At 44.2% G+C, this 10,738-nt stretch overlaps 1 protein-coding gene across 2 annotated transcripts in view; it reads right to left on the minus strand.

The window, feature by feature from the left end:
* TAPT1 (transmembrane anterior posterior transformation 1) overlaps positions 1-8,457 on the minus strand; it is a 58,578-nt gene extending 50,121 nt beyond the window's left edge. Inside the window, exon 1 of one of the 2 annotated variants that reach the window (XM_059381344.1) lies at positions 8,075-8,457. In XM_059381344.1, the coding sequence (XP_059237327.1) occupies positions 8,075-8,444 (370 nt within the window). In that variant the 5' untranslated portion in view covers positions 8,445-8,457. The remainder of the gene's footprint in view (positions 1-8,074) is intronic. The other variant, XM_059381352.1, reaches the window with a different exon arrangement.
* Positions 8,458-10,738: the final 2,281 nt, after the last annotated feature.

A 10,738-nucleotide genomic window follows, 5' to 3' on the forward strand; every position in this document is an offset into this window, starting at 1 on the left:
AATCAGAAGAATGGGGTTCTGGCATCCTCTCTATCACACATGAGTCCTGTGATCCTGCTCAAGTCATAGATCTCAGTTTCACGGGAGAGAAAACGAGGGCTTGGAGCAGTTTTAAAAAGCTGCCCAGGGTCCACGAAGGATGGCCAAGGGAGAGGATTTGTATGAAAGCACAAGACAACTGCAAAGCAGGACACAAGGTCTTAACTCCTTACTAGTAATTTCAGAGGCTCTGAGGTACTAATTCTACTTTGGGGGTTCCCTAGGGTTTACTGATGTTGCTTCTGCAATTCTGTTTTCAAAAATAAACAGTAATGTTGCAAATAAGTATAATCAACAAACTAACCTAATAACTAATTTTCTGTAAACAAGTCATATAATACAAACCTACAAAAGGTTCTTAACTATAATACAAATATAGAACGTGGTATGTGAGGATTCCACTTCTAGAAATGCAAGAATTTTAGTTATAAACGCCCATTTAAATTCTGCAATGGAAAATTTAGAAGTATGCACTTAAAAAATCAAAATGATAAAGACATGTTTTTTGTGCACAGCTCTCCTAACTATGAGGCATATTCTACTGTTAGGTCTACTTTGCAGATGAAAAAACCAAGGGACAGAGAGGCTAAGGAGGTTGCCAAGGTCACACAGGAAGAAAGCAGTAGAGCCATGATTCAAAATCAAGCAGTCTATCCTCAAGGCACTGGATCTGGCACTGGATTATTTTTTCAATTAAATTCAAGTTAGTTAACATACATTGTATTATTAGTCTCAGGGCCAGAACTCAGTGATGCATCAGTTGCATATGACACCCAGGGCTCATTACATCACTTGTCCTCCTTACTGCCCATCACCCAGTTACCCATCCTCCCACCCACCTCCTCTCCAGCAACCCTGTTTGTTTCCTAGAGTTAAGAGTCTCTTATGGTTTGCCTCTCTCTCTTGTTTTTATCTTGTTTTATTTTTCCTTCCCTTCCCCTGTGTTCACCTGTTTGTTTCTTAAGTTCCACATATGAGTGAAATCATATGGTATTTGTCTATCTCTGATTTATTTCAATTAGCATAATACCCTCTTAGTTTCATCTACATCATGGCAAATGGCAAGATTTTGCCCTTTTTGGTGGCTGAGCAATATTCCATCTCTCTCTCTCTCACATTCTCACACACACACACATCTCTTTATCTATTCACCTGTCAATGGACATCTGGGCTCCTTCCATACTTTGGCTACTGTGGACACTGCTGCTATCAACACTGGGGTATACGTGGCACTAGATTATTTTGCCTATCATTGTCTCAGCTGCTTTTGTAAACAGGTCACTATGTACTTTCTAGAAAACTAGGATCACCACCCCCCATCCTCCTCTTTCTCTGTGTTTCACAGATAGCACCCTGGGTTTACTTCTATGAAGTTAACATTGTTAACTGGTTGGCTCCCGTACCAGCTCGTGAGCTGTTTGAAAGCAGGCACCACAAATCCTGATCTTCACAATGTCCAGCCCTCAGTGAGGCCTGAATCTGAAAGAAGTGCCTGCATACAATTAATACCACACTGATGGGCTAGGGAATGGGGTTTTTTTAAAGATACATTAAAGCAATATTTACAAAAGAACCAAGCTTCAGGGGACAAAGTATTTTGAAAACTTTATCTTACCTTCTCCCCACTCCTGTAAAACTGGCCCTGCTTAAAGGATTAGGATACTTCCACTTTATTCCAAGAGGCAACTTAAAAAGGTCTTGCACATAGTAGCTCATAAAATTCTCACAACAATTCTGAGAGCTAAAGAAAGCAGATAATGGCGTTCATGTTTTACAAATGAAGAAACTGAGGATCCTGGAGGTTAAGACACTTGTCCAAAGTCACTGAAAGGTCAAGATGCAAATTGGGAACAGAATCTGGATCTCTGACCTCCAAGTCCAGAGTTCTTTCTCCCCTACACCATAATTAGTATGCATCTACCCAACAATCACACAAGAGGAGATAACCTAGCCCTAATCTGACTTCGGCAGACCAGAAAGAACCCTTTGACTCAGACTAAAGGTGAAGGGGCTTATATTGCCCTGAAACCTGAGCTAGTAAGTTAGCCTTGCTGCTCTGTCGGCTGCTCCCACCTTCCCTAGCCATAGATACACTTTGTAGGATGCTACTTAATCTTCTGTTCCAAAGTATAGCTGTGGTTCACGGTTTTTGTTCTTGTTGTTTTAGACATTGTTCTCTAACATTCTACAGGTTTGTCTGAACTTACTTGTCCTGTGATATTTGGGTATAGCTGCCTGGCTAATTACCTAAGAAGGATATATTGTTCTTTTACCTGTGGATGCCACCCCTCAAGCATTCTGCTAAGTCCACTTCAACTTCTTCCATACTGTGGTGGCATTTTATTCCTTCTTTGTAAAAGTGGCTCTATGTTTGTTATGCCAAACATCTGTCCTTATATTTTAAAAGCAAACTATTTTCCAAATAAAATAATCCAAATGTTTATTTTCTAAACACTGACTTAACTTTTCAGATGTCAACCAATTTTAGCTCATTTATCTAGTTCTTACCAAGAAGAAATGTCAGCATGTTTTTTAAAAATACTTATAACACAAACAAGTGCTTCTACATTAGAAGAACTAAGTTTTGCTACTTGTGAATATTTCACATAAGGAAAATAATACCAATCATACATCCAAATCAGTTCCTCTAGAGTTTTTTTTTTTTTTTTTTAAGATTTTATTTATTTATTTGACAGACAGAGATCACAAGCAGGAAGAGGGCCGGCAGACAGAAAGGAGAAAGCAGGCTCCCCTTGGAGCAGAGAGCCCGATGTGGGGCTTGATCCCAGGACCCTGAGATCACGACCAGAGCCGAAGGCAGAGGCTTTAACCCACTGAGCCACCCAGGCGTCCCTCCTCCAGAGTATTTTTAATCAATATTCATCTTTTACTGCAGAAATGCTCTGTGTTCAGTATCTTAAATTGAGAAAAGTACAGTATAAATTGCTTCCTTCTCAACCCTAAAAGGGGATTATGTTTAATTATCTTCTGGGATAGCTTGGTTTAGAAATAAGAAGCCAGGATATAAAAGCATTAATTAAAAGTAATGAGTAACCATAAATATGTTTAAATGTTAAGCAATATGTCTAAATATATTTCTTAAGATAGCACTGATCATTAAAAAATTGGAAAGTAATACTGGTTAACTGTTAGGAAAATATTATAAAACATGTAAATCTCCAGTCTTAAATAATGTAAAATGGTAATAAACTTTACTAACATTATGTAAAAATATGTAAGTTTGTTACACAAACACAGAGGTACATCTCTGTACAAGGCAAATTAGAAATCAATACAATAGTGATTCTATCCTCCTAAGTCAAATAATGGTAAAGGTACCACTCAAGGTTTTAACACCCTCAAAATGCTTCTAAATAGTCTCATGTAGGTAGGTATAATATTCACGGATTTAAACATTTATAGATGGAAAACAGGGACACAAGGAGTAGCGACTCTTTCCAAGGTTGCAGGGTTACAGGGTTAAGGATTAAAAATGGGATCAGAATGTCAATAATCTGACAGTCACTGCTATAGCCTTTCCAAAGACCTGTTTCACCCAAGCATTCTTCAAACTGGGCAGCAAAAGAGCAGCAAGGGATGAATTTTGGAGGGTAAACTAGGATGAAGTTCAACATTTTAAAAAGCCAGAATACTGCCTGGTCAAAGACCAAAATGAATAATTCACCGCTTGTTTAATTTACACCTGCAAGTGAGAGTTTTAAGAGTAGAGTAATAGTGTGTCAAAGAATAAGTGGTTTTACCTTACCTATCTCAGGGTTGTGGTTACTCCATGTAACTTCCCAGTCAGTTTTACAGTTGTTACTTCCCACTGTAAGTGAGAAATTAATTGACTAAAGTATAATTTCAGAATAGCAGCCTTTAATCATCCATAGGATAAGTTTGGGGCCACAGGGCTAACCAGGTAACATATTCTATGGAGGATAAGGACCACTTAAATGAAAAAGTATTCTAATAAAAATAAATTAATTGTACTAAGAACTTAAAATTTCAATTACACAAAAAATAGGGTGTAGACAATATGAACAGTTAAAACCTTTGTCCCGCTCAAAGTCTTTTGTGGGAACTATAAAAAGGAGCTCAGTTGGCTTTTGGGGGTTTAGGCTTTCCTCCTGCCTCTGCTCATTTCCTCACAGAGGTAAAGCAAGGCGTCTAAAATGGGTAAAGAAAGAAAAAAGCAGCAAAAGAGATGGATAACAGGTGTAAGCTCTAGAAGTGGAGAGTCACCATTTAAACAAAAGGAAAAGCACAGGCCCCACAGCACTGGTGAAATCAGACACAATACTGTTTACCCACAACCTCACTTTAAGCTCTTTTGTTTCACAAGCAACACCTATCCCTATGCATATTCCAACACCTACATATAGGTATTGTTTTATCCTCACTGGTAGGTACGATGCTTATTTTACACCAATTCTTCTACTGTTAAGTCTTCACGGGTACTAGAGTCAACTTAGGTACTCAGATACTGAACCATTTAGTAGTGGAGTCACAACAGAGCCAAAGGAATTAGGCAAGTGGTCTAAGCAAGCACAGAGTCTAAGAGCAATTTAACAACCAAACCAAGCCAAGAACAGATTGCCTAATTCTTAGTTCAAAGTTGACCTGCTAGATGTAGATTCCTAAATGGGAACACAGTTATAGAGGAACTCTCCCCCTTAGAACTTTTACAGATAAGTAAAGTGGGGAACGAGTACAAAACTATGGTAATACATACTTGTGATCTGAGCTTACGTTAAAAAAGACAATAGAAGTTGGTAGTATTTTTTTTTAAAGATTTTATTTACTTATTTGAGAGAGAGAAAGAAAGAGTGAGAGAGAGTGCATGAGAGGGGAAAAGGTCAGAGGGAGAAGCAGACTCCCCGTGGAGCTGGGAGCCCGATGCGGGACTTGATCCTGGGACTCCGGGATCATGACCTGAGCCAAAAGCAGTTGCTTAACCAACTGAGCCACTCAGGCACCCTATTTTTTTTTTTTTAAGATTTTATGGTAGTATATTTAAAAGTAGTAACAAAAAAAGATAGAAGAGATGGATCTGTAGTTCTGCACTCTACCCAAAGTCCAAGAACACTGACCACATAAGGCAACAGTGGAATATACAACGAACGCTCTGAGGAAGAAAAGAGGTATGATGAGTGGTGTATCCAGTTCGCACTATGTTAAGGTGTAAGTACTAGTACCACAGTTTCAACCCACCGCCAGGCTACATGTAAGTCAAAGTCAGAGTTTAGAGAAGCAAGTGATTTAAAGAGTTTGAAATGAGAAACAAAACGAAAGCTTACACTTGATGTAGATACATGTACATGGTATACGTAATGGCTCATACACAAATGAATATTTATATGTATCTTCTAAACATATAAAGGGGCAAAAATAAGTATAAAACAAAAATATTAACCTCAAATACTATGTTTTGAATTATTTTACTTAGATGGGGAAGGTGTGGAGAAGCACCTGGTTTGTATATTCATTCATGGAATCCTAGGTTGTCGGGACAGGCCAACAAACATCTATAAGACCCTAAATTCCTCAGGAGAAAGGATAACAGGACTTTTGAACTAACTGATGGTTAAGTCACCAAGATGCTAAGATTATGACTTTCAAAGGGAAAAACAAAGGTTGCCCTAAACTGGAGAGGAGGACTAAAGTATCAGAGGCAGCACGAGAATTAAAAAAAATGTACAGGTATGTATGGTGATGATGGTAGCCACACTTTGGTGAGCACAGCATAACCTAGAGATGTTGAATCACTCTGCTGTACACCTGAAACTAATGCAACACTGTGTGTCAACTACACACACAAAGAATTTTTTTAATGGACAATTAATACCTTAAGTATAAGCACAGAGCCTTGGAAGACATTTGATTCAGGGAGAAATGCTTCCCACATGACACTAGGTGGTGCCACTCAAAGGCCCTCCTGCCCAGGCCAGCCCCTAGGGAACAGTTTTCTAAACCCTGCTCTAGGGAGGAGGAAAAGGTTACAGAGCAGTATAAAGGGGAAATGCTAGAACAGCAAGGTGAAGCACAGCCGCTTAGCAGTTTGTGTGTTTAAGAATGGCTGAAAGAGTTCTAATCTCCAACCAATGTGGCATCAGAGTTAGAGGGTGGATACCAGCAGGGGCAAGAGCTATGTGACTAGCAGAGCAGACACACCTGGGGCCCACATGGTACAACACTGGCTGGTAACCCCAGCTGAAATATTCCTGGGATTCTTACCTAAGTCTTGATACCCAAGAGCTGCCACGGTCATCTCTCCTCACACAAGACTGATGGAATCAGGGAAACAATGAGAGCCACCCCAACAACTAAAGCTAGAAGTGTCTCCCGGATACAAACTTTCTGCAACTAGAATAAAAGTCCAACTTCCAACAGCTTATGTAAACCACGCTCACAAACTCATGTTGATGAAGAATGCATGCATGGTGTGAAGTCTGAGGAGGTCCATGGTACCAGATACTCAGACCCATCTCGGGAAGGGCCGCGCAAGGGGTGCTGGGGTTATTCCAAAATCCTAACATTTGTGCTCATCAAAAGGCTCCTGACTACTTCATTTTCTGTGTATGCAAACAACAACCAAAAAGGCTTTTATAATATCAGCTTTCCTGAAACTCAGAAATATTTTAAAGCCATTGTAATGAAACCGGGCCACCCTTGTTTCCATTTGCATCAGAGTGTCTTTAAGGTTGAAGTCTAAGTCAGTAAACAGTCGGCTGAGAGATTTAATACTGTCTTACTTAGATCCTGCCAGTTAAGAAAGTAAATACTCTTGAAAGCAAGTATTTAACTGACAAGTAAACCAAAGAGAGTTGAGCATTTTTAAGTGGTTAACTGAAACAGACTGAACAAGACACAGTCCGTACTTAATTTTTCAAAGATACAGACCTCTTCAAAATCTAACCTGTGTCTATTTCTGAGAATTATCAAGTCACAGGATCTCACATGATCAACCTTCTGGTGTTTAGGTACTCCTACATTTTCAATATTCAAGTACAATCAATGATACCGTAAGCCTTAGGAGTTAACATTCATTTGCAGGAACTGAAGGAAATAACAGCTAATGGAGCCCCTACTGCCCACCAGAAGCAATTTTGGGGGAAGAAATTTAATGGAGTTATAGCTCAGCTGCCGTTTAAAACAAAATTACATAAAAATGTAAATTACATAAAAATGTATACTCAATGAAACATGTATCTCAAAATCTTTTTAAGCCTAATATACAACTACAGGACGAATACAAATGCAACTTAAATTTTAAAAAGAGGATCCCACATGTAAAAAAAATAATATTCTACCAACAGGCTTAAAAATTGGTCGTTGAGAGTAGGATTCACAAAGGCATCTTTTCCTAGACAACCGTTATTAATTAATTAATTAATTAATTTTCTTTTTTAAGAGGCTTACGTTTCCGTTTAGGAAAAGTTCACAGGTAATGTTTTGAAGTGATGTTTCTACGTGTTTCTGTTCTGGGCAAAGTACTGAACTTCACGGTCATTAGCACATTGATAGCTGCGGCTGAGGAACACATATTTGGAGGGCAAGTTAACAGGTTTCTATGGCTCAAGTTCGCTTAAAACACACAATGAAAAAGTCACCTTGGCACAAAAGTAATTAAGAAATCAGCCTTGAGCTTCTCAGTCTGGGGCTCCCTGCGACGTAGGAGGTGCTCGCCAACGACACCGGGCGTGAGCAGAGCGCGGGGGTCTTTCTGAAGGACCTTTCAAGAGCGGTCAGCGGACCCGGGACGAACTTCCCGGACCGCCGCGCGGGCCCTCGGACACACCTGGCCCGGCGTGTGCCGCGGGGACCCGGGTGCCGCGCGCCGACCCCGCCCGACGAGCTGTCAGCGGCTGCCGAGCCACGGAGCTCCAGGAGCCGCCGCGGCTCGCGCCCCCACAGCCCGGGTTAGCCCCGGAGGCAGCTGCGGCCGCGGGGCAGGGGCACGGGATCGCACGACGCTCCCCACCGCCCTCGGCGCCCTCTGCGCGGCCTAGCGCCGCCCGCCCGCTCGCCTCACCTGCGCGGCTGCGGCGCCGCTCCCGCCGCCGGTCGCTCTCATAAAAGCCCAGCGTCTCCGTGTGCTGAGGCGCCGGCGGGGGCCCGTGGCCGCCGCCGCCGCCTCCCGGCTGCTCCGCCTCACCGCGGCCGTCCCGCTCCGGGCCGTCCGCGCCGCCGCCACCGCTGCCTTCTCCCGGGGCGGCCGTATCGCCGACGCCCGCCATGTTCCGAGCACAACAAACTGTCCCCGCCGCCTCCCTCCAGCCTCCGACCCGGCCTCCGCCTCCGGCCGGCCCCCTCCCAGCCTCGCCCCGCCCCTCGCCGGAGCCCGGGCCGCTGCCGCTACCGCCGCCGCCGCCATCCGCGGCTCGCCGGCCGGCGCGCACCATTGGCGTCAGCGGCGCGTGGGAGGCCGCCGCCGCCGCCACGGCCGCCGCCATCTTCTTCCTGCCCTCAGCGTGGCGCGCGGTAACTTCCCGCGCCGCGGCGGGCTCTGCTGTCCGGGACACCGCGCCAGGCTCCATGCAGCCAGGCCGCGCGTCCGGGAACAGCGGCCGCCTCCGGGGCTGGGGTCGGGGGCCGGGAGGTAGCGGGCTGGGCGCGGAGGCGGACAGAGGGTCGGCAGAGGAGCCCCGGGGCGGCGGTCGCTCTACCCGCTGCCCGCCGTCTGCGAGGTGTCCGGCCGCACGCCCGGGGCCTCTTTTGCAGGCTCGGTGCCCGAAGTGCGCCGGCGCCGCCTGCCTGGTCTTGGCACCGCCCGCGCGGCAGCGAGAGCCCGGCTCCAGATCCCCGACCCCCGCGAGCCCTGGTTCCATGCGTCCGCTATTTGGGCTCCATCTCTTCTGCATATTTATGATCGCCCGTCACATTCCCTGGCCTCTGAGTTTCCGTTGACAGTTTCCAAAACACTCGGGCAAGAAGGAGCTTTGGGGATGCCGCCCTACAGGTGGGGGCGCGGAGGGGAAGTGCCTCGTGCGCTTCAGGCACCCCCGGACGTAGTGGGCTGTTTTTCGGAATTAGGGTTGGGGTACGGCCCTTGGCCGCCCCGGTGTCCCTGCTCCATCACCTGGGCGGCCGCTTTACTGGGCGGTCCTTTGCGGCTCTCTGGGGAGTTAACTGCGCACGAAGCGCGGTGTCAAGACCACCCGCGACAGGAATGGTGCAAGTGAAGATGCTGAGTGAAGGGGCCAAGGGCCTTTGCCACCTGCTTCCCACGTGGTTGCTGCATGCTTTATTTAGGGTGACTGTGGCAGGCCGATTTGCCAACTTCAGAACCAACCTGTACCTGTTACCCTCTTGATTAGCAAAAGGGGAGTTGTAATTCTTCCTCTAACATTAAACCCTCCGAATTTCCCCTAGACCTAAACTTGACAGCCAGGTATAAACAGGTATGAATACAGCAAAATCGAGCCCTTGTTGATTCATCAGAGAACTTTGAGGGTTCTACTGTCACTAGTTGAGTACCTAAATTTGAAGAATCAGCAAATTTTTTTTTAATTTTTTATTTTTTATAAACATATATTTTTATTCCCAGGGGTACAGGTCTGTGAATCACCAGGTTTACACACTTCACAGCACTCACCAAAGCACATACCCTCCCCAATGTCCATAATCCCACCCCCTTCTCCCAAACCCCCTCCCCCCAGCAACCCTCAGTTTGTTTTGTGAGATTAAGAGTCACTTATGGTTTGTCTCCCTCCCAATCCCATCTTGTTTCATTTAGAAGAATCAGCAAATTTAACAGTAGGGCCGTTGTGGGCAGCATGCGGAAAGCAGCCACCTGTCAGTCTGACAGCAGGGTAAGAGCCCAGATAAGGGACCAAGATGGAATAAAAGGCCCCAGAGGTGGGATCTGACCCCTCACCCGCCCTGGAAAAGGAGGAATCAATCTTTGGAACATCTTTACTTCCCTTCATAAAAGCAGTTCACAGGAACACAATTCCAAACATTTCCTGTGACCGTGGTCCCTGTAATGCTGTTGTGTTATAGTAAAAACTGAGCCTTAATCTATCAAAAACAAATGCTCTGGACAAATCTTCAGAATCATTTTGAAAATCGAAAGGTACTGAAAATTTTATGGCCTTTAAGATTCCTTATAGCTCAAATTCTGTTAGTCTCTGATTTTTTATAGTATAATACCATCTCCATTCCATTGCTTACTGATTTCAAGAAGAAAAGAGACTTTTATTGCTTGTTTATGGTCAGTTGTCATTTACTGCCTCCCTGTATTGATTGACTTATTGCCCCTGCATTTAACTCAATAGGAGCTGGAAAGGAAGGAATCTGAAATTCTGTTTCCTAAGGCAGCCAGTTGTAGGGATGGATTTTCTATATCAGGCCAAAGAAAAAACCGTCCAAAGGCTGCCTGTCTTTTTTAAGTAGTCAGCAAAGAGGAAGGGAGCCTCTGTGTACGGTCTAGGTGTGAAGGTGTCACACACTGAGGAGCAAAATGAAGATGGGAAGACTGAGGGACTTGAGGCTCTGATCAGTTGGATCTTTCTGCTGGAGCTGTATTGTTTGATCTAATACTTTGTGATTCAGCATAATTTCAAACCCATTATGAAGTCAACATTGTACAAAGCATTTTGAAAACAATATTAAAATTTTTTTCACTTAACACTATTCTTCCCTTGTATCGGTTTTGATGATTAGATAAGTCTCTCACTGTACTACAAAAATTTAT

Source organism: Mustela nigripes, chromosome 1 (assembly GCF_022355385.1).
Source record: "Mustela nigripes isolate SB6536 chromosome 1, MUSNIG.SB6536, whole genome shotgun sequence".
Classification (NCBI taxonomy): domain Eukaryota; kingdom Metazoa; phylum Chordata; class Mammalia; order Carnivora; family Mustelidae; genus Mustela; species Mustela nigripes.